General features: G+C 49.4%; 8 protein-coding genes and 1 non-coding gene across 9 annotated transcripts; 5 read left to right on the top strand and 4 right to left on the bottom strand.

The window, feature by feature from the left end:
* Positions 1–393: 393 nt before the first annotated feature.
* HO133_002917 (uncharacterized protein) lies at positions 394–1,037 on the bottom strand (the record flags this gene model as incomplete). The annotated part of the gene is made up of 2 exons (XM_037293841.1): positions 394–932; positions 983–1,037. 2 exons carry the CDS (start codon positions 1,035–1,037, stop codon positions 394–396), a joined length of 594 nt encoding a protein of 197 aa, XP_037149919.1.
* A 1,448-nt stretch (positions 1,038–2,485) lies between these two features.
* Positions 2,486–5,493, top strand: HO133_002916 (uncharacterized protein; the record flags this gene model as incomplete). The annotated part of the gene is made up of 3 exons (XM_037293840.1): positions 2,486–3,270; positions 4,524–4,960; positions 5,216–5,493. 3 exons carry the CDS (start codon positions 2,486–2,488, stop codon positions 5,491–5,493), a joined length of 1,500 nt encoding a protein of 499 aa, XP_037149918.1.
* A 550-nt stretch (positions 5,494–6,043) lies between these two features.
* Positions 6,044–6,174, bottom strand: HO133_002915. Its single transcript has one exon. It is a non-coding gene; the product is annotated as a tRNA-Trp (tRNA).
* Positions 6,175–6,479: 305 nt separating this feature from the next.
* Positions 6,480–8,206, bottom strand: HO133_002914 (uncharacterized protein; the record flags this gene model as incomplete). Its single annotated transcript, XM_037293839.1, has 9 exons — positions 6,480–6,902; positions 6,962–7,316; positions 7,364–7,493; positions 7,549–7,622; positions 7,678–7,776; positions 7,831–7,841; positions 7,900–7,975; positions 8,026–8,073; positions 8,127–8,206. 9 exons carry the CDS (start codon positions 8,204–8,206, stop codon positions 6,480–6,482), a joined length of 1,296 nt encoding a protein of 431 aa, XP_037149917.1.
* Positions 8,207–8,365: 159 nt separating this feature from the next.
* Positions 8,366–11,263, top strand: HO133_002913 (uncharacterized protein; the record flags this gene model as incomplete). Its single annotated transcript, XM_037293838.1, has 1 exon — positions 8,366–11,263. The coding sequence occupies one exon, from the start codon at positions 8,366–8,368 to the stop codon at positions 11,261–11,263; it is 2,898 nt and encodes a 965-aa protein (XP_037149916.1).
* A 3,738-nt stretch (positions 11,264–15,001) lies between these two features.
* Positions 15,002–16,517, top strand: HO133_002912 (uncharacterized protein; the record flags this gene model as incomplete). Its single annotated transcript, XM_037293837.1, has 2 exons — positions 15,002–15,241; positions 15,330–16,517. The coding sequence occupies 2 exons, from the start codon at positions 15,002–15,004 to the stop codon at positions 16,515–16,517; spliced, it is 1,428 nt and encodes a 475-aa protein (XP_037149915.1).
* Positions 16,518–17,124: 607 nt separating this feature from the next.
* HO133_002911 (uncharacterized protein) lies at positions 17,125–18,571 on the top strand (the record flags this gene model as incomplete). The annotated part of the gene is made up of 2 exons (XM_037293836.1): positions 17,125–17,280; positions 17,360–18,571. The coding sequence occupies 2 exons, from the start codon at positions 17,125–17,127 to the stop codon at positions 18,569–18,571; spliced, it is 1,368 nt and encodes a 455-aa protein (XP_037149914.1).
* Positions 18,572–18,913: 342 nt separating this feature from the next.
* On the bottom strand, positions 18,914–20,418 carry HO133_002910 (uncharacterized protein; the record flags this gene model as incomplete). The annotated part of the gene is made up of 3 exons (XM_037293835.1): positions 18,914–19,867; positions 19,942–20,253; positions 20,311–20,418. 3 exons carry the CDS (start codon positions 20,416–20,418, stop codon positions 18,914–18,916), a joined length of 1,374 nt encoding a protein of 457 aa, XP_037149913.1.
* Positions 20,419–20,842: 424 nt separating this feature from the next.
* Positions 20,843–22,182, top strand: HO133_002909 (uncharacterized protein; the record flags this gene model as incomplete). Its single annotated transcript, XM_037293834.1, has 2 exons — positions 20,843–20,962; positions 21,013–22,182. 2 exons carry the CDS (start codon positions 20,843–20,845, stop codon positions 22,180–22,182), a joined length of 1,290 nt encoding a protein of 429 aa, XP_037149912.1.
* Positions 22,183–22,675: the final 493 nt, after the last annotated feature.

Here is a 22,675-nt window from a genome sequence, read left to right as displayed (position 1 = left end):
TAATATGATTTTGATGGAATTATGTGGTGGACCTGCGATAGGATTATGTTGTAGAAAGAAGAGATAGTTGGGAGGTTTGGGGGGTCAAATATCCAAAGATGCCTCCCGAAGAATCCTCGTCGGAGAAGTGATGGGCCTTGGGGCACTCATTCCATCCAAATTCGCCGATTTGCTTCCCGTTCGATAGAAATGAATGTCCAGCTTCACGCGGTCTCCATTACTTTTAGAGGAGCCCCGATTGAGAAACAATCACCAGGACTTGCTTTCGGTTTCATTCCACTCTCTCCGTTCTAACCCCAATGAGGCCTAAGAATCACAGTTTCGACTTCCTCGTGATAGTCGACTTACGGCTCCAGCGGCATTCATCGGCACTCAGTCACGCTTCACCTTCATTCACCAGTTCCAATATCCTCTTTTCGTCCTCTTGAGCCCTCCACCGTCTGTACTCCCTGCCATTTTATCCAACGCCTCATCATCAACGCGCATCCCTACCCATTCATCCATCTGCTGAGCCCCAATACTCTTATAAAATTTTATACTTGGCTCATTCCACTTCAACACACTCCACTCCAACCTTTCCCCTCCAATATTTTTCGTTTCTTTCGCCAGCTCCTGCAACAGCCTCTTCCCGTAGCCCCTCCCTCTATATTCAGGCCTCACGAACAGATCTTCTAGATAGATGCCAGGAGCGCCACGCCAGGTGGAATAGTTGGTAAAGTAGAGGGCCATGCCCGCGCATTGTGGGGAGGGGAGATGGGAAGCCGTTGAGGGAGGGTCGGGGGCGAAGAGAACCAGGGTTTTGGCGTAGCCCGAGGAAGGGTTTGAGGGGAAGGAGAGGGTTTTGAGGAGAGAGGCCTCGGTAGCGAGGACGGATGAGGATGCTTTCTCGTAGGCGGCGAGTTCGTGGATTAACGAGAGGATCAAAGGCACATCTAGAGAGGGATTAGATGGATGTTGCAGGCAGGGAGCAAGGACAGCTTACCTTCTTCGGTTGCGAAGCGTATGGCTGGCTCGGAGTTGCCAGTCGAGACGGACATGATGCTAAATACTCGAAACCTATTTCAGATAATGGTATAGAGTGAGCTGGAAGGATCGTTTGTATATTGAAAACGACGTCGCAAATGACAGCGATGTCGGTCTAGTGGGTCCATGCCCGCTTGGGCTAGTACTCCTTCTGCATCCTCAGTCTGCGTCCCCGCGGCATCTTGCGGCGTACAACCATCCATAGAGAAAGCCTCGTCGCAAAGGACGAGCCATATAGCAACGATGGTGCTGAAGCGAGGGAAGAGATGGGATGATACTAGCAGAAAGCAGAGTCCGAGCGGAATGCTTGGCATAGTTTAAGCAAGGACAAAAGAAGTCGGAAACGCCAAGAAAACGCATAGCTGTGCCCGGGGATGTGGATCTGATCATACGACACAGTGATTCGTCAGGCTCTGATCCTTCAGCTCCGCCTGCATTTGACTAGTCATACTGTATTCAAAATGATTCCCTGCAGCTAAGAATCGAAGAGTCTGGTAAGCAATGGTACAGTATTTATGAATTGCAAATTAAATAAGAAGGGTATGGTGGAGCCCCCACTTTTTATTCAGAGATATTCAGGGCTAGAAAATTGTAGAGAACTATCACTAGTGGCCACTATCTTCTACTGAGCTAAGAATAGATATACGCCAAGCTTTGTATCTATTATGCCTATCTTTGATTAGCCTTAGCATCTTTACGGTTAGCTACCAAACTCTTACTCGAATTTCATTAGCGACCTGAAGCCGTAGCTACGGATGCCTATTTTAGTGTAGGTCAGACGGCCTGTCACCGTATGACCGTCACATGACTCGTTATAAGGGTCAAATGTCAGTCATAAATACGCACCTTCTTCTAGCTGTTAATAGCCCGCGGCTAGTATTAAAACGAATTAGCAGTGATTCAGACCGCCCATTTCTAGTAGGCTTGCATAATGCATACAAAAAAAATTAAAAAAAATTATTAAATTTTTGTTTTTTTTTTTAAAAAAAAAAAATTTTGAATAAAATTTTAAGGATTAAATTAAGAAATTTAAAGGAGATTTACCTCGAAATCTAAATTACTACTTAAAAAAAAAAAAAAAAACTCACCTCAATATGTTCTAACAAAATGTCCCTGCAGCTAAAAAGAATCGAAGAGTCTGGATAAGCAATGGTACAGAAATGTAATTAGGTGGGGGAACCGCACAGCCTCGGAGCTGAAAAAGACAGCGGCGGCTCCTTCGCCTTGGCGTGTTTCACTGCCTACCTTCGAGTAGAAGCCTCAAGGATGTCAACGGATCGTCGAAAACCAAGGAAAACAGATAAATAAATGCATGCTGCACTTTGACATTCTTTTGAAGAACATGTTCCTGCCCCCACTCCATCTCCTCATTGTCTAGCGCGACTTCCATCTGTTGGATAGTCTATAATCGTTATCATCCGCGTCTAAAGCAATACTCTGCATCAAAAAATCAGCTATAGAAATGCGACGCTCCTTGAAAATATTGTTCTTGCTCCTTGTTGGTACCCTCCTTGTCAAACAGGTCCGAGCTCCTGCTCCCCATCCAGAAACCACAGATTCAGATTCGGATTCAGAGCCACAACCGGTCCCAAACACAAACCATGATGACAACTCAGGCTCAAGCTCCGGTGAAGGCGAAGACTTGGGTCACGTTGGCGGTATAACGTTGAGCGGTGGAACTCCAGCCGCACCCGTTGCCCCTCCTGCTGAGGGCAATGAGGCGGAATTCGAAGAAGAAGACGTCGACTACAGCGAGATCCTGAAGCACGTGTCCGAGCTCCTCGACGCCATCACTGCCATCATCTCCGACTTAGACAGCGGCTCCTCAACAACGGTATCAGCACCTCTACCCACTGCAGCATTACCCTGCTACAGCGTCTCAAGTATCTATAATGAGTGCGCCCTACGCAAAAGTGAATTCCCGCATGTGGTTTTCCCCATACAGGCGAGTTGCTTGTGCTATGTAACTAAGGGCAACGATACCACAGCCATCTGGGCGCCTGACTCCTACGACGGGCATATGAGCCGCTGTAACAATTTCGCTCAGACACAGAGTCAGGCTTCAATTACGAATGTGGGTAATAACAGCAGCGCTTTCAATTTGTGTTCGAGCGCTGGTGATGTCAGAGCAACCCCGGCACTAGCCGTGCCGAGTTCGACGACTACGCCTTCGGCTACCCCGGCCTCGACTACCACTGCACCCAGTACACCTACTGCCACAGGCACAAGTGGTTCAGCAAAGCGAGTGTCTGTGTTGAGGTCCCTGGTTGTGTGCATGGGACTGTGGCTCTGTAGAATGGTGATATGATGATTAGACGAAATCTCGTTTCTTCTAGAAGGGGAATCTTATGAGATGGTCGTAGAGCACAAATATCCATAGCAAGGCGGATGGGAAATTTTGAAAAGCTGTCGAGACTCGTCTCAAGCCAACTGACTAAGCTCGCGTGTCTAATCATCACGCTATTCTTAACCCAGCAACACTTTGTCAAATCATACCTCTCCGTTGACCAGCGCTTATCCCACGCTACCAATCCATCCTTGAATACACTCACAGGATAACGCAACACACAAAAGTTGAGAAGCTCGAAAATTGCAATCTAAATCACACTAAAACGAAGGATTGCAAGACACTGAATGCCTCGATGGGGAGCCCGGCAGTCATAAACAAGCAGAGAGCGTGGTACGTCCGCTTTCCCGTGTAAGAGTCTGGTCGAGGCTACTTTGTTCTTCCACCCTTCTCAAGGTCTACTCGAGCATCTCAACATGCGGCTTCGGTAGAAGAAAAAGAATCGGACCCAGCCGTTCAAACGCCGCGTGTCTACCTCGTTGAGTTTGAAGACCACAGATGCGCGATTACAGACGTGTTACAAACATCCGAGTCACACTTCAGCGTCTTCAACACGACGCTCACCCTAGACCTGCCCGATAGGGCATGAGATCGGGGGCTCGGGGCACATTTGTTGCGTCTTAGCGTGTTCGCCTCGAGATCACCCTTCTGTTCCAGCGTCCATATGGTATTCTCACCTTCATGGATTTTCTTGTTCAACGAAATATACATTGAAAGGCTAGTACATTCTCTTAGCAGAACATCAAAATATTGCTCTCTTTGTACTGCAACAACGTTTGACTGACCATGACTGCTGAGACTTAGCGGAAGCCTTCGCATCTGTTTAACAAAAGGAATTGCGATATTGGAAGTTTTTTTGTAGGTCGCGTTATGCTTGAATCATGCTCTTTCCAAAGCAACGAGGTTTTCATTTCGGTCGACAGCTCCTCAAAAGTATTTCCTAGCTGCCGAGATATGGGACATGCTCCAGATATTTTCGGACTGGCAGGTCAGTCCGAAACAAACCCAAATGAGATACCTATAAAGCCTCTCCTCTCGGACTTGCGACAAAGTCGAGAATCAGCTATTGCGATTTTGATTGACACAGTCTGTGTGTGCGGTGCCGTGTCTTCTTTTACCCAGAACAAATCCCGTCTGATCTCCATCCTCAAAGTAGGTGTCATTTGCTCATACGAAAACTTGCCCTCGAGGGTTCATTAAGACAGCAGAATGTTGGTAGGACGACGAAGCTGAGCGGCAAGAAGCCGTTGAACCCGTTCCTTGGGGAGTTGTTCCCCGGGAAATGGGAGGACCATGATGGTCTGGGGGAGGCGGAATCGATTTGCGAGCACGTGAGCCCCCACCCGCCGACGTCAGAGTTCTGTATCCGTAACGAGAAGCACGGGGTCCAGCTGCAGGATTACAGCGCTCAACGACTGCCTTTCGCCGGCACTCTCTCCACTGCTCAATACGGCCACGCGAGTCTACATATTTTCAATTACAATGAAGACTACGTTACTACCTTTCTCTCCATCCGTATCAAGGGCATTTTCTCTACTAGTCCGTACTCCGAACTCGAGGGTGAGACATTCATTCATCTACGGCTGGAAGGTTTATGTAAGCCATGTGAAGCACGAAGGAAAAAAAGTGGCTGAGAGGTCACAGAGACAGCTGCATCGCCACAGTCTCGAGTCAGGAGTAGGTGGCAAGGCTGTTTTCAAAGCAAAGGGCTACGGGAACGGGGAGCTTGAGTTTCGAGCTCTGCGCAGCAGCCGTCGTGCCGGAACGCCAAGCATCAACACCCATGCCATCACCCCTCTCACCGTCCTCCTCTGTCGAAGCAAGATCCCTAGGAGTCCCGCCAAGCCTGGTCCGTCATCGTTGATGTTATCAGGGCCTACGAAATGCTAGCCGCAGGTGGTGAGAAGGCGAAGATTGGGAACGGGCAGAGGGGGATGGAAGTGGCGGAGAAGGCTGAAGGGAGGAGGTGGGAACCTCGGTTCATCGGGAGATTGGAACGGGATGGAGTACTGGAGAGGTTGGGGATTAAGGACGGGTTGGGAGAGGAGAAGGGAGGCGGGGATTGGAGGTGGGATGGAGAGAAGGCGAGGATGGTGTTGAGGCTGTTTCATGATGATTTGTAGCCGAGTGGTTGAAGGATGAGATCTTCTGCTCGTCGGTGAAACCTTGGGCTAAGAACTTGTAACACTGTGGGAAGAAGTACATTGAACTGGGAGCTTGACGGGAGGTGTTTGCCCTGTTGGGATCCTTTCACTGTCAGGAACCAAAAAAGAAGTCGACTCTCAAATATCGACGCCACGCATATTCTAACAACCTACGCAGGATTCGCACCTACAACTTGGATTGAAACCTTAGTATCTGAGCTGCACTGGTATGTGAGTCACGGAATCGTACGTTTTGCATCGTAAACAAACGCGGTGCCATTGCGCGAGCAGGCCAGTTGTTCTTGCTTCTTGGACACTGTTTTCAACTATGCGTGAATGATCATAGACAGAGAATGATTCGCTGGGGTGGATGCTTTCAAAGGTGAATGATCGGTGATGTGTTTACCTCGTCTTACGTCAGATGCTCGATTCACAAGGAGGGGCGTAGGTGAAGCCAAAGCAAAGAATCAAAATAAAATCGTGAGGTCCATCTTTTGCAACCCTGAGTGAAAGCTCGAGGACTAAAAAGTGAACCATGTCTGACTCGAACAGACAACCTTCACAATGGGATCTCAGTATTTTGCGAAGTGAATTTGGAAAGGGTTTTAGGCTCTACCTTTCGGACTGGAATCGAACACGCTACCATTGCGCCAATGGTCCATTTTTCTGTGCAGTATAAGCCTTGTTCGCATACTTAGCTGGTATGACTACGCTGAAAAAGATTACAGGGAAGGATCCTGGTCTATAGGTAGCAGAAGCAAATGGTGAGATGGGACGGAGGATATTTTGAGCTGGGACTCTGACGGCTGTCAACACCCAAATGCAGTCTTTGGACTTGTGAATCGTACTCTACCTTTCGTTGGTATTGCACGAGGATGCTTACTGCGACCGTACCAAATATTCAGTACTATTTCTTTTTTTTAAAAAAAGGCTTGAGCCATTGAAAGATTCCTTCATCTTCATCCTCATGATGCCTTGAGCTGCCGTTTCAGCATTCCACAAAAGCTCTCGAAAAGCACGCTGTCTCTGCCCTGCAACCATCGGACCATGACTCCAACTCCACCCTGATTCTCCTTCCTTAGCTGAATCTTGAAGCCGAGGGCTGGTTCGCCGTTTTCATCATCCTGATCCATGGCCTGGTCTTTTTCCACAGAGTCGGTAGGACTCTGTTGCTGCTTGCGCCTTGCTGCTCGGGACCAAACACTTCCTTTGGCAAAGCCAACCCCTGTGGCCATAATTGGGCGATACTGCCATCGTAGTTCAAGCGCTTGAAGCGTGGCGTTCAGACGATGTGAACAGCTCTCGATTGATGTCTCGACAGTAAACGAGGACTCTGAAGGAAAAGGGAGTAGATGCTTGGGAAGTGTAGAGGTACCTCTTGCAGCGTCCTTCGCGGGTTCCATCAGCTGATGAACGACTACAATTTCCGCGAGAAGGTCACACTTACGTGACTTGGCCGCATACTTCCCCAACTCCATGCTACAGCCCAGCGTCTCGTTTTATTCCCTTGCACCAGGTCTTTGACCGCCCAATTGTCGACACCCGCGCCTCTCAGATTCCCAACAACAATCTCAACGCTGCTGTATTTCCCTAGCATGCTAGTGTACCATTGGCAGCGGTCCTTGAGTACCTTACTCTCGTCGATCATCCGGCTCACGAATGCAACCTCGCCTCCAGGTGTGACCATCTCAACATCAGCACCTGTACAGGCTGAGCATGGTGGCCTGGACTTTGCGGCGGCTGACGACAGGAGATCGGAGGTAGAAGAGTAGAATGGCGGGTTGCAGATAGTAAAGTCAATGCTGCAATTGTGTAAGACGGGGCAACATGGAGCTGCCAGAATTCCTACCTTCTGAGGCCAAACGCGTCAAGAGGTACCAGTGGATCATTTGGCTGGGTTTGAAGAGGACGTATCCGGGATTTGAGATTGTTTTGGAGAATGTTGCGCTTGGCATAGGTCATGTTCTTCTCATCGATATCTGTAATCGAATTAGTGGAACTTCAAGCACCTCCTAAATAGGAATGGTAAAGTACCGGTGACAGCAAATCTCCACTTCGGCCTCTGAGAACAGCCAAGCAAAGGGTAAATGCAGCTTGCTCCAGTTCCTCTAGAAAGATACCCTCAGCCCCAGACTACGGAAACTCAAGACTGATGAGTCTCACATGTCAAGTCCAGTAACCGTCCGCTCGGCATCATAGCGGTCGCTGTATCTGTTGCTGGTAGTATCGAGCAGATCCTGGATCCATAGGATGTAATTAAACCTTTCATCAAGGTCAGGATAGTATCACCACCCTTTGGTCACGGCTCACAATTACCGATTAGGGACCTAAGTGTACAAGTTCGTTCTTGAAGAGTAGTATGGAAGAATAGAAGGTTGCACGTACTGGCGGGCATAGACGGTCATCAGGTAGGTCGAGCTTGATGCCAAAATCTCGCTCCAGCAGGCTTTTCGTGAGCTGTCTGAGTCATGTGAACAGCAGTCTGGTTGCTAACGCGCAAAGAAGTCTCACTGTACTGCGTCCGGGTTGCTGAAATCCAGCTGTCCGTTCGATTTCAAACTGAAGAGTTGTCATTTGTATGAAGCGCTGGAGATTCCGAAGAGTCTTCGTACTATTTATTGAAAGCAGGAGATTGAAGGGCCAAGACAGCGAAGTCGACATCCTCCTCGTATATGTTTCTCTTTGCCATCATTCTCAGAAAAGCATTTCAATACACGGTATCATAGTTTCGTAGAGCCGGAGATAGAGGCTCAGCCCCGGGCGCTTAAATTATACCCGCGCGCAAGAAAGGCTTGGCTTACTCCAGATTTGCACCGAGTCGTGGGTAAATTGCCGTTTAGCCATCGCAGCCATGGCCGCAGACCTTTCCCAAAACTTGAAAGACGTGCATGTACGCTCTTTACTTGATCAAGCTTATGATGAGCTTGGACTTGAAGCCCTCACACTACAGTCATGTGACGGGGATTGGCCCCAGTTCCTCGCTCAACGATTACAGCATCTCCTCGAAAAGCAGCCACAAGCTGCGAGTATAGACCACGAGTTCCTATCCCTTGCCACTGTTGCATTTAATTGTTTCCTCCAGGCAAATGTCACGGGACCCCCGTTGTCCTACGATCCGGCTGATGGGATCCTTCCAAGCTCTCTCTTCGAAGGGACTAACACCACCGTTGAACGACTGCAAAGGCGGCTGATCTCGGGCCTGAGCATTGATGGAGAAGCAGTTTACCGACTTATTCCCCACGTTGAGCTCTTTTGTCTAGCCAAATGTATTCTAAACCACCCATCAATGACGCAGGACTTACCGCTCAGACTGGCTCGCCTGAGGGCGAACTTCTGGCATCAACGGCTGCTTACCGATATCTCCTCGTCTTTACAAGATACAATTTACGATGACTTGCAGCTCATTGGCGACAGCGTGCTCAGTAGCCCCCCTTTCAATAGTATAATTACGCCCGCTCAGTTCTTCCTTGAACGGGCAACAATCCACAATTACCACGGTTTTGACCAAAGAGCGAGAGCAGATATTGAACAGGCGGCACGGGAAAGATCTTTCCATTTTGCATTGACTGGAAGGTTAGGAAAACGGACAAAGTACCAAGAGAAGGAGTTGAGCCAGCTGGTTGTGCTTGCCACAAGCGTAGATGAGGATGATGAGGCAGCTCGATCCGGGAAGAGTACGAACGCAGACACCATTGAAACGGGCCCAAGCTCCTATCGACGAACAGAAGCAATACCTCGAAAGCTGAATTTGAACGATGACACTCTGTTGGAGTCAATTGCATTCACCCAAGCGGCAGCCTCCGTCCCAGATTTCCAGCAAGATGACCACCTACATCCATCGTTAGAGACTTTGGATCCTGGAAACCAGCCACTCCTACAACCGCTTGACGCTATCATTCTCCTTGCTACAGCCTCCTCAATTACAAATACTTCACCAACAGACGGTTTGACTCGCGAGGAAACTTTGCCATACGCCGAGCGGGTAATTTCGGGAGGTAGCTCGAACTGGCAGGTGTACACTCAAGCCCTGATAGTCCGAAGCCGCATCGAAGGCTATCGATCACGCACCATAGAAAGAAGCGTGCTGCAGCTGCAAGCTGTCGTCGACCAAGTGGTTGCGGAAACTTCATCGTATAAGGCTTCCAAAGACGATGCAGCATCCGCAATGACAACGTCCACGACGTTCCTACCTCAACCAAAATCAACCGAATCGGCATCTGCCTCCGAACGTCTCCGATACATACATCAGCTCGCTTCTTCTCCACGATGGAAACTTGAGGCCGAACTTGCAGACCGCTGGGTCTCTCTTGGTGGGCTCCGCACAGCACTAGAGATCTATGAGCGCCTCCAAATGTGGGCTGAAGTTGCTCTGTGCTGGGCAGCGAATGACCGAGAAGACAAAGCTCGGAAGATCATACGGCGCCAGCTATACAACTCTGTCATCACCACATCAACGAACAAGCTCCTCGAAGACGATGAAGACAATGATGTTGGAGACTACAGGATGGAACGGGATCCTCTACCAGCAGATGCTCCACGTCTCTTCTGCATCCTTGGTGATCTTGAGAAATCCACAGCTGCGTACGAGCGTGCTTGGGAGATATCGAATCAGCGGTATGCTCGTGCGCAGCGCTCATTGGGTAAATTCTACTCAGCGAACAAGGAGCTTGACAAAGCGGGCACAGCTTACGCAAGATCACTGAAAGTCAATCCGCAAAATCATGCGATTTGGTTTGCCTTGGGATGCATTAGACTCCAACAGGAGGACTGGGCTGGCGCCGTGGACGCTTTCGGACGAGCCGTACAAATTGAGGATACCGATGCAGAGTCTTGGAGTAACCTTGCGGTGGCCCTGTTGAAACTCCCACCTCATATATTACCGGGCGACCCAGATACTTCTGATTCAAAGCTGAATAGAACTTACTCCAATGTTGAGCTTATGCCAGAAGGTGGCAGTAATGGCTCCAATGTACCGGCAACGGACCCCCAAAAACACGTAAGGGAGGCTTTTGTCGCGCTCAAGCGTGCGGCAGCTCTCAAGAGGGATTCCTTCCGAATATGGCAGAACCTACTTAGTGTCTCGATCAAACTATCACCACCTCCGTATACTGAGATCATGATTGCTCAAAATCGCCTCATTGAACTACTCGGAAATAATGAAGGTGAGAGATGTGTCGATGTTGAAATTGTCGAGGCACTGGTAGCGCACCTCGTCGCTGCCTATCCACGAGCTCCAACAGATACAGAGACGACGGAAGTTAACGGTAGGCAGCCCGAAGACGGCGGGACACTCCAGGTGTCAGCGCCTAAAAGGGTGGGATTTGAACGGATGGTGATCGACCTAGTTCAGAAAAGGATCACACCTCTTATTACTTCGTCTCGCCGTCTATGGCTAGTTACCGCCAAGCTATCCCTGTACCTGCAGCATCCATCCGCAACCTTATCCGCCTATGAGAAAGCATGGCGCGTCACCCTGAATCAACCTGGATGGGAAAGTGGTACTAGGGAGGCAAAGGATGCTTGGAGAGAGGTCGCAGACTCAACGACTGACCTATTGGATGGATACGAGAGCCTAGGGGAAAGAATTAGAGAAGCTGGGATGGGCGCAGGAGAGTTGGTTGCTAAAGATTGGAGATTCAAGTCGAGAAGCGCGGTCAGGTCCGTTCTGGCAAGAGCGAAGGAGGGGTGGGAAGGCGAAGACGGGTACGAGACCCTAGGGGAAAGATTGCAGGAGCTGAAGAGTGCATGAGGCCAGTCTGTTCTACATGACATACGGATATTAGACCTCCGGTTGATGGAGAGACTGTCACAGGCTGCAGAACTCGGGCTCACCGAAACCTGCAGCCGGACATGCATTGGAAGCAAAGCGCTCGACAATCTATGACGTGTCACAGAATGACCCATCGAAATTCTGCCTGACCACTCAAAGTCTGCCTGTGTATGTTTCTAAGGTGCTGCCACCTTAAGCAACCAAAATTGAAACGATGTGGATACTCTTGGCAAGGTATCTTGTGCGGATTCCTCTTCAGGTTGTCCCCGTCTTCTCCAGGACTTCGAACTACGCATTCCTTGAACGAAGCCGCTAATTCAAGGCCAAGCGACTAGTCTCCCATTTGAGGTTTGATGGATCCTGATAAAATCGCTCTATCGGCACACTCGCCTAGTCGTTGCCCTCCTGTCTGGGTTTCTTTGCTGGCGCTCTCTCTCTCCCTCTTACTCGACTTCCATCACGGGAAAGTACTCAGATGCGCTCAGCAGCAATGGCAAATCAGCGGCTACCACATCCCGTTGCAATCAGCTCCTGTGCTGCAGCTTCTCTATCGGCATCGACCGGTCCCAAATCTCCAGTCTCTACAGCAGCAGCCAGGCTCAGTAATTACATTTCCGGCTACTTATGCATGCGCAAAGCTCTCTGTCCACTTGCGGCCAGAATGTTGACAGGTGTATCTACATCTGCACTGGAGATAGTCCAGATGGTGAACGTGGAGACATGATGCATGCCCCTGAGCGCAAAGACTACTTTGAGCATGCCGTCGAGAAGGCGATTCGACAAGAGCGAGAAAGTTGTGGGGTACAGAAGTGAAGATACCTGCCTTGCATTGACCCAAATGAAGTAGTTCCTGCATACCCCGGAAGCAAGGGGTCTTGGCACTGTAATTGCTGTATCAACATTGAATCTAGTTCATCGATCCGGTCTGATGTCAGCATTTCGAGAAATCTATTTCTACTCCTTTCTTTATTCGCTACTCCTACTTTCTATCCTCTCAATTTCCATCACGACAGAGACGAGCATGATTAAACCCTGTGGCCTGAAACTCCAGCACCGAGAGAACTTCGGAGCCAAGAATGGGAGACCGATGTGCAAAGACGCAACAGGGCGGGATGTCGTCTCGGACAGGAGGGAAGGAAGCAAACAATCATCACTACAGTCGAGCCTCGAAGAAGAAAAAGTCAGCTCCAACTCCAACACCGCGGAGCGTGTCGCGCGGTTCACGCCAATCAACACATGGCTACCTTCAACTCAACCATTAGGTCTCTACTAGTGGCCAGTTTTCCTCCTTCTCGTCCTTGTCTTCTGGCGCTCTCTCTCCTATTCGGTCTCGATTCGGACAGCTTCGTCATCGAACCGATTCGACAACGCCAACACTGTACCTCATTCCAATTTCGCTGCATCTCATTGCTTTGCTTCAGCGCATCGTTGTGCATCCGCAAACCCGAAGGTCTCTTGCCTACTTTCAACCCTCAACCAACGACTTTGATTTCTCCCGTCCTGAGGACATGCAAGAAGGATAATAAGAATTGGTACTGGAAAATGAGGTTGAATGGACGGCGTTGCAAGGTTATGTGCTCGGATTCATTCATACGAGCTTCAACGGATCTCACTCTCGAAGGCGGCGGGGTGGCGGGATGGTGTCTTCAAAGATGCATTTTGGATAATTCTAATTGCGAGGGCAATTTGTATCTTTTTGACAGCCCTTTCGAAATCAACTGTTTCTTCCAGCATAGTATCGAACGGCCGGCGTTCGAAGCGGGTGAAAGGGTTCTAGCCGCGAAAGTTTCGAATGATTGAAGTTGATAGCGTCCTCCTACCTTAGTCTGCTCCCTTTTTGCCAATCAGTTATCTCGAGGGTCTTTTTTGGATCCGTGCAATCTGTTATGACTGTGCCTGTTAAGGGAAGACTCCACAATGTTTCTCGCCTCGCGAGGCTGATACCCGTTGGCCCTTGCATCGGTGTGACGGAGCGGCTACTGCAACATTCACATCGCTTCTCCATGTCACAAAAGATTTCGAATAAGCCTTGAGGTTAATGAAGTTCTAGAACATTTCTACACTCTTCTACAACGACCAGGAAATATCGCGCTCCAGTCGAGGAAGGATCTCCAACAACATGACGCTGGGAAGAGCGTCGGCGCATCACGAGACAATGGCACTACAGACGGCAGCTTGAAAGATACCAAAGCTCTTGAGCCCAGCTAGCTCTTGATACACGTTTCTCGCCCACGCCTTCTGGGCCGTCTTTGCTTGCCTCCTAGTTATGTCTGCCATCAATCAATTCAAGGTGGCACCGATCGCAGAATCAAAATCCCTTGTAGGCTTTGTCAAGGAGAACCAGGGTGCTGCAACTCTCCCAACATGCCTTTCTCGGGACATCAACAGCACCTCATTTGTGTGGGGCTCTCACGCCACTACGGCAGCTCCGAAAGTGTTGTTGAAGTCTTGTACACTTTCGCCACAAAACATGTCGCTCATTAGCAAAGTCTTCAGCGCATGCTCATGCCTCCTTAGCACGTCAACAGAGGATGATGAACCTTCGACAGTGACCATCTGAATGCACAAATCCGAGAAATTTTGCTCAGGTGTCAGTCTTCATAGACGACGACAGTTTGGACGATGAGGGTTTCTGCAACGACTTTTCCCAGCAAAAATTCCAAAACTCGACAAGAACCGTGACACAATGCTACGATGACGCGCGCCTATGTGCCGCACGCAGCTCCGCGAGATCGAGCTCAAGCAGCATCACTGCAATCCCTGCGCAATTCGAAAGTTCGATATTTGTGTTCCCAGACCGAACCTCCCTTCATTCAACGCATATGTATGTTCTCCTCAACGGGTTGGTATGGGGCTTCACTTCCTACATACTTCATAGCCCATTTTACTTAGATATTTACCAGATGCACCGTGCTTCAGACATGTTGCTCACACGCCCTATGACAAAGCATTTTTCTGCGAGCTCCCCCGGGTGGATGATGATAGTCGACAAGCTAAGCTGGTAAGCTTAACCGACGCGGACACATACCACTGCTACAGAGGGTCTTGTTTTTCAAGTGTTTATCAGACAAAAGGTGCTTTATTTTGATAGCTATTTAGCCCAAAAAGCCACAAGGGCGTTGGCTTAGCTTGCTACACCACAAATCAATCAAGCTCCTAGAAATATATTTCCATAGTTCCCGGCTCATAAATCGTGTCATTCGCACACTTTTTGCCCTCCTCTAATTTCTATATCTTCGAGCTTAAATATGCGAATTGTATCTCAAACGTATAGTGCTAGAGCAGAAAGGGTCTTCGTGAAGGAGGTTCTTGGCCCGAGTTCCCCAGATCATACGGTCCCGGTGTCATCTGACGTACGGGGGCTATTGCATGAGTCAGTCCCATTCGATGGCGGCCTCATACTAGCCTACATGACCCTGCTGCCCTTCAGCCGCCGCTCTTCATTGGACTGGTTCCCTGATTCGTCGACACCAATGACTGGGCAGACAATAGGTCCCTTCATGACATGTCCCAACACCGTCCCTCGTCACAACACAAACCGCTCTACATAAACCTCGAAGTCGTAAGTAACAATCTTTAGTGTCACAGTTTCAGCCCTCCTACAACACACACTACCTAATTAGGCCAAGCGCGGCTTGACAGTACCTACATATACAGACTTCACAATGAAATGGACCTCTCAATAACTATCATTCTATTCCCACTGCAATACCAGCTATGAGCATTTATTCAGTCCGCGACATTAAGGGTGAAGAAGCATTGATCTCGACATCGACTCGGGTCAGCGACCTCACCAACAGCAGGCTTTCCGGACACTTAAACGTGCGGGAAGTTAGCAGCAAGGCAACTTTCCCCTTTCTCGACTTACCAGCGGAGTTGCGAAACAAAATCTATGGCTACTTGCTGTCGACCAAGTACACCAAAGTCGAGCTGACGTACCACCTGCAAGGCCCACGAGTGAGTCTCTCTTTCAATGGAGAACACCAATCTTTAATCTTTATTCCTTCTGTCAGCCTCAGTATGCTAATGCTCTCCGAAACAATAGGACGGCTTTCCATCATATCAGCCTTCTCATTACTACCGCTTTCAAACAGGAATCCTAGGCAAAAATCGACAAGCATACTTTGAGGCTGCCGATATATTCTATCGCAAAAACCTGTTTGTATCTCTCACGCACTCACGCTTTGGGTTTGACTCGAAAATGGCAGGGGTCGTCGTTGTGGCCACTGACCACCATGCGAGCAACTTCAAGCATCTCTCCATGAGAGTGCACATCAGCCCTCACTGGTATAGTGACGAGCGATCGCATACCCCTTTTGATCAGTTTATCATAGCTGTAGACGATCTACCTTCCTTTTGCAACATTCTACCGGGATTGAATATCCATGGTCTTAGACACTGGAAGAGGGGGATATGGATTTCAACTAATGTCTGTGTCCAAATTAATGTTCAACGCTTTGCGGATGTTGAGCGCAGTCACACAAAGCCTGAAACGGATCCTTCCTCGGTGAAGAAACTACTGGAGCCTTTTCGCCGTCTCTATGGTATGAGAGTCAGAGTAGGAGGCCATGTGACGCCATCATATAAGGAGAGCATCGAACAATGTGCCGCGCGACAGCCACCCACAGCTGCGGATCTGGTACGCATGATCTCCAAGCGCAGAGAGGAGGGCACCCAGTCTATGCAGAGTAGCAACATTGCCACAGCGGTGACAACATTCGAGTCGGCTTTGGATTTGTTGAGGTCAGGCCACATGCGCCATACAATCCATCCAGTGACGGTAGCGACACCAGAAACTCCCGATAAACAGGTCACGACAGCAATGCAAACCCTCGAAATCAATCTCAGATGTCTGCTAGCTTCTTCGTACTTGGAGCTTGGAGAACATGCCAAATCCTATCGCTGTGCGCAGGACTTGAGGCTCACAAAATTGTTCGATCGCTACCGTACTTTTAATCCACCGGAAGGGCCAGACTGGGCTCGCATAATGTTCATCCAGGCCATGGCTGGAAAGGCCTTGGGTCAGCCGGTTCAAGCGCTCATGGATCTCGACCTTGGGCTGACTTTTTCTCCTGATGATGAGGCAATGAAGGAAGAGAGAAAATCTTTGTGTGTGTTTGTACGGAAAAAGATGAATAGCGATTTGCAGATGAATGGGGCGCGGGCTTTGGATAGGAGGACTACAAGGTTAAAGAAGCGTCAACCCTCTGCTGTAGCTCAGAGCGTGGTGTGATGGAAGAACCTTGAAGCATGGAATATAGAAAAACATGCCATATAGACTCTGCTTATGGAAGCATGGTGGGCTGTCTTTCATGTGGGGCCAAGATGAGCTACTGCCATACCACTGAGCGAAAAAGAAACAAACGGACTGGGAAAGTGGCTTCGAACGGTACCCCGATTCTAAGTAGTCAAAATAATTCTCTCCCTGCGATAGAGACGACCAATATCCATCTCTTATCATGTTTTACGTTGCCAAATTAGCTCTATCACATTAAAGGTACTGGAGTGAAGCTTCACGGAAGAGTGTTGGATGGTCTTCTTTGGGTTAGCCTTCTTCTATTTTGTCAGCCGAAGAGCACACAACAACTTTTGCATAACTCTCTTCCAACATTTACTGCCATCATAAACCCAGCAACGAAGGATCAACACCTGATACACGACCACATCATTTAATCACCATACTGGGGCAACGGCATGCCATTTCAGGCTTTTGGTAAACGACACATTTGGATCTAGACCCAGCGAGACTGACCTTTCAATTACTACGACACTAAGTTGAACACCCTTTTTTTCGGACCAACATCAGAGACCGACACTCGAGGTCATCCAAGTATCCGACAATGTCTGAGTCCCCTAGGTCTACTCCCGCGGATTTGATGCCTTCAGACAAAGATCCTCCGACTTGTGCACTTCTCAGGCTACCTACCGAGATCCGGGATGAAATCTATCGCTATCTACTCTCCTCAGAGTACATTAAATGCAAGATCCCATACCCGGTAAGTACATTTACCGTCTTCATCGAGAGCTCTGTACTCTTCCTTTATGGTCCAGGGCTAACGCCGACGGTATAAATAGGGTCGCGCATTCGAAACCACCTACTACACCTACCCTTTTCACAAACAAATCCTGTGCACGAATCGCCAGGTCTACCGAGAGGCCATACACATTTTCCGAACGGAAAACCTGTTCTTCCGCTTCACCACCAACCACCCTGACGTTGGGCACATTCTCTGGTCGTCGCAAGGTCTTCTCCTCCTCACTCACGGCATCCGGGCTGGCTCTTTCAGGCACCGCGCCATGGACGTCATCCACTATTGCCCTCGATCAGGGACTACCGGGGATCACAAAAACTGCGATTGCGCCCATCTTGACTTTAAGACATGTCTGTTCGTGAGCGACCAATTGCCCAACTTGTTACGTACTTTGAGGGCTTACAGCCAGCAAGGCAATCGATGCCTTGCACAAAGTTCGTTCGCGGTCTCTGTCTTCGATGACTTCGATCAGTGGTCCACTGAAACACAGCCGGGTACCTCTTATGTTTGTCCACGCATCCGGAATCTCCTAGACCCATTCAAACTCCTCTACGACGTGGATGATCTAGACATCCAAGGATCGGTGAATGAACCATATAGGCAGTCGATTGTAGCAAGCGCTACACAACGGGAGCCAACAGTAGCAAAAATCGTCACTACTGCATCGGCATTCCAAAAACAAGGCGACGAAGCCTTCCGCAATCACCATTTCGAACTCTCACTCTCCTTGTACACATCAGCAATCAGCGAAGTTCAGGTAAACCACCATTGGGCTGATTACACGGGATTTGTGACGACAGGGCAATATGCTGGGATGAGCACACCGCACGCCGTGAGGAGGTTCAAAATCCGGATTCATTCGGACATGGCGGGCGCTCTCGTGAAAGTAGGTGAATACAGGAGAGCGACGGATCACGCAAAAGAGGCCATCAAACAGAGAAACACGCGCGGATCACCACCGGAAGAGTGGGAGGGGCTGTATCTCACAACCACCGACTGCGCGAAGCCGTACCTCTGGGGCGGACTGGCCTACGAAGGCCTCGGAGACCTGAATCGGGCGATCTACGGAGTGGGAGAGGCGTTGTTTTATTACCCGGGAAACAAGAGGTTGGAGAGGGAGTACAAGAGGTTGGAGCTGGAGATTGAGAAGCAGGGGATTGTGCCTACGGAACATGCGTTCGGAAAGGGTACGAACTGGTGGGTGCGCCCACTGGTGGTGCGGAGTCAGAGGAGGTTGGGGGCATCGCAAAGGTAGCCGGAAAGACAGCTCAGTAGGCAAAGCCTTTAAACACTGGCTATGTATCTCGTCGTCATGGTAGACCGGCCTACTTTCCAGGCAAGCAACTTCAAAGTTCTGGATCTCAGAGGCATGCAGTCTTTACCTGTGCACATTTTTTTTATTTCAAAAAGTGTTCTGCATGATAAAGGAATAGCCTGCACAGCCAAGGACAGTCCTGGAGTCAGGGGACAAAGCAGGATTTTTTTTCACACTGATTCACGCTACCTCGTAGTTCAGGCCTACACCGTTGACCTCAATCCCTCGCTAAATACTTCCATCCTCTCTCAATTGCATCCCATCAGCCCCTTCAAGAACACCCTAAGAACTTTTCTTGACTCTATCAAAGTCCGCAGGATATCTCATCACGAACGGCTGTCCATACCTCTTCTTGCGTCCATCCCTGTCCAGACCCTTCCCTGCCAGAGCTAGAACCTCTCTGACCGTCATCAGCTGTCTCTCTTTGTGTTTCCTCTCGTCATCCTCGAACAGTTTCAACCCCTCCTCCAGATGGGGTGCGATGTCCACCGCTTTCTGCATCGAGCTGACTGCTTCCCCCCACCGACCGAGTTTGTTATTGGCACGCGCATGCAGTTCATAAGCCCTAAGGTAGCGACGATCGGCCTCGTGGTCGATGTCGGGTGCACCCCCATCCTGGTCGATGGTCCTCACCGCGCGTCCGCTCCATTTGCGACATTGTTCGTACTGTTCCAGTTGGGCGTGAGCTGCTGCCAGCTTGATGCGGAGGCTGAATACAATGTTTGTATAGACGTGGTGGAAGTCGCTTCCAGCGGTGGAAAATGAGATAGGGTTCGCCGCCAACACCCGCACAGGCTGGTCGAATCTGGAGCATGAGTTTTTCAGGTCGGTCATGGCGGCTTCGTAGAGTCTGATGGCCTGACTGAAGCGGTCTTTAGGTTTGGTATTTCGGGCGTTGAAGGCATCGTCGCCTTCTCGGATCTTATCCCGCACCTTGAACGAGCGTTCTTGTAGGCTGGGGGCCTTTTTGCAGATGTCCAGGCATAGCTCTGTTTTGTATTGTTCGTCCAAAGATCCGGTGATGTTGGTGGATTGAAAGCTGTGGAGAATGCGAAGAGGTTCTAGCAAGCTTTTCACTTGCGGTATGGTGAAGGAAGCACGGTTTGGGCTTGTTTCAGCTGTTGTATTGCAGTGCAGGTTGACTGAGAGCGTGCTCTCATAGATGGCCTTTGACGATTCCCCACCAAGAAGTAACGCAGTGCAAAAGGCTGGCAGATCAGCTCCGGCGAAAATGCGCTGGGAACAGTCAAGACTTAGTATACCTGATCCAGAACAGAAAAACGAGTTGCAGTACTCTTTGGAGTACCCACCTGAAAAGGATGTTTATCCTGGTAGTGGATAAGGTGTTCCAGCTCGACTTTGATGTGCAAGACACTATAGACAAAGCCAGATGCTATCGCACCTTCTGCAACAATCGGCACCCCAAGCCAGTCAAAGTCGACGTTCCAATCTGTGAGGTCAGATGTCACCTCCACAAACATGTTCTGATCGTATAGGACACAGCTGGCCTCCCGGTTAATCTGGCGATTGGCCCCTAGTATTCCGGGGTGGAAACGATAAACATGTGTAGGACGAGGTGTGCAGTCGAAGTCTTTGGTTAAGTCATAGTTATACTCCCATTCCTAGTACATCTTTTGAGCTCTTGCCATGTTGAACTAGATTTTTGCTGGGTAACTTACTGGGTCTTCTTCCCTGGGGTAGTGCTTGGTGTACTTGGTTGAGAGTAAGTAAGCATATATCTGGTCACGAGTCTCGGCAGCGAGTCGCAAGAACGGAGGTGTCTCCATTGTTCAAGGGCTTGCGCGTATCGATGGTTTCGTTATACGCTGACAGGATACAGGGTTGATAAAGTGGCGTGTGCTGATGGGGAGATGGGGAGTTTTTATCGATGGTATGGACGTGGTGTCGAAGATAGTTGATGTGTTTTGGGGTGATGATCTTATTGGTCTTGTAAGATTGAAATTTTCCAGACTAACCTTCTTCAACCGTGATTGGTGTTATCGCCACTTCATTAACAACCCAGGCAGTGTTTCTCCAGCGTGACACAGTCTGCTATTGGTCAACTACCCGAGGCGTGACAGGTACTGCAATCTTCCAAGGCTCCCATGGTCACTGACTTGACTTCTTTATCCTTGACGCCCACCGGGTCGCTTGGCTTGGATTCCTGAAGACGTGGCTTTATTCGAATGATTCGAACTGTAAAGTCCAGACATGGCCGACAGCCGAGAACTGTGTCCGTTTCTGAGTCTTCCACTCGAGATTCGGAACCCCATTTACTCCTACCTGCTTTCCACCAAGTACACAAGAGAAGACATGATACAAAAGATCACGGTAGGTATTGCTTCCCAGTCACTCAGCTGGATACTGACAACGCATACCAGATTTCTGATAGCAAATACAAAGGATCCCACTACCGTCCAGCTCACAAGTACCACTTTCAGCCAGCCATACTCCGCTGCAACCACCAGGTCAACCAGGAAGCTACGGCCGTCTTTCACAATACGAATCTTTTCGTCTCGGTCTCCCATAATTACAGCAGCGGGGAGATCTCAGCTTTCGGAGAAAAGTTCGATCTCCTCGAGAGCCAGTGTGATGGACGTGGCTTCCCTGTCCTTGCGCGTGGTAAAAAAGCACGGCTCTTCGACGGCTACGCTATGGAGATCTATCTCGGTAGAGCTAATAGGAGAGACGCTCGAGGAAGGTGGTGGAACAGCCCGAAGCCACAGAAATGGGAAATCCGACCAAAATTCATGATCGCGTCTGACGATTTGCTGCAATTTTGCAAAATATTCCTACTCCTCAGTATGAGGGCAGCAAAAACAGATGCAGAGTCCGACTCGATGTTACATCTCAAGAAAGCAATGCTTCTGGTAGATGTCCTGCATAAGACTGATCAGCACAACCGCGCAAATGAGGGTCCAAGACCAGCTATACGAAGACTTCTAGAGCCTCTCGCTTACTTTCACAACATAGGACTCGTCATAATCGAAGGCCCCGTGCCAACGCTATATTCTGAGGCCATCAGGCAGAGAATTCAAAGGCGAGCACCGAGCGCGCAAGACCTGGTTCATGCAGTGTCCTCACTGGTAGAACAAGGTGACGCAGCTTTCCTCAAGAGAGACTTCCATTCAGCTGTTTTTGTGTACAAGAGCGCTCTTGAAAAGCTCCATGCCGGCAGCCAGAAGCGCCCAAAACTTGAGAGGATGGTCGAAGGTACATATACAGGAATGGTCATCGGCGGGGTCAAAAATTTGCTCCAACACAAAGTCTACTTGGGCCTTTCCAAAGCGAGCTTACAGCTCAAAAGATTTGAAATGGCGCATCATTGGACTCTTGCCGTCGCCCGCGGTCTCAGAGATTCACGTGAAATACTCTCACAGATGTGGTTCTGCCGAGCTTTGGCGAGCAAGGGGCTGGGAGAGCTGGAACAAGCCCTTAAAGAGATGGAGATGGCGAGGCTGATACAACCCAATGATCTGGGAATCCTGGCTGAGATAGCTATCTTGTCTAGCCTTCTGGGACCGGGGAAGCAGCAAGCAGAGGCCGTTTGAGTATTCTTTTGAAAAAGAAGAAGGTGTAAGAACTTTGCTCCATAGCCATTAGGACGAATATCGGAGTTACTTGTTATGACACTACCACGCACCTGATAGTTTTAAGTCCTTTGAATATTTCCTGAGCCATCGAGGACAGGAGCACAAGACCAGTGAAAGTCCCAAGTTAACTGTGACTCGTTGCCAGCCATTCGCTAAATCCCAACAGGCAAGGAAGAAACAAACATTTGCGCTCAATGTCATTTTGTTCTATCTGTAGCTGAGTGTGAATTTTCATACAAGAATTAGCGTTGATAGCTGGCTGATTGCCTCTTCTATATATTTATTGGTCCTAGGCCTCTAGTGGAGGCACCCACCAACCGGGGGCTATTTTAGCACCCTTGGTGGACAGAACTAATTCCGGCACTGACAAGTAAATCGCCAGACTGTTGGGAGTGACGGGTATGAGTAGATGGAGAAACCTTCAACACGCACTTGATTTGACATAATCTTG

The sequence above is a fragment of the Letharia lupina genome, assembly GCF_014066315.1.
Source record: "Letharia lupina isolate WasteWater1 chromosome Unknown contig_16, whole genome shotgun sequence".
Classification (NCBI taxonomy): Eukaryota; Fungi; Ascomycota; class Lecanoromycetes; order Lecanorales; family Parmeliaceae; genus Letharia; species Letharia lupina.
The sequence above is the reverse complement of the archived record's forward strand: the minus strand, read 5'-3'. Positions and strand labels throughout refer to the sequence as shown.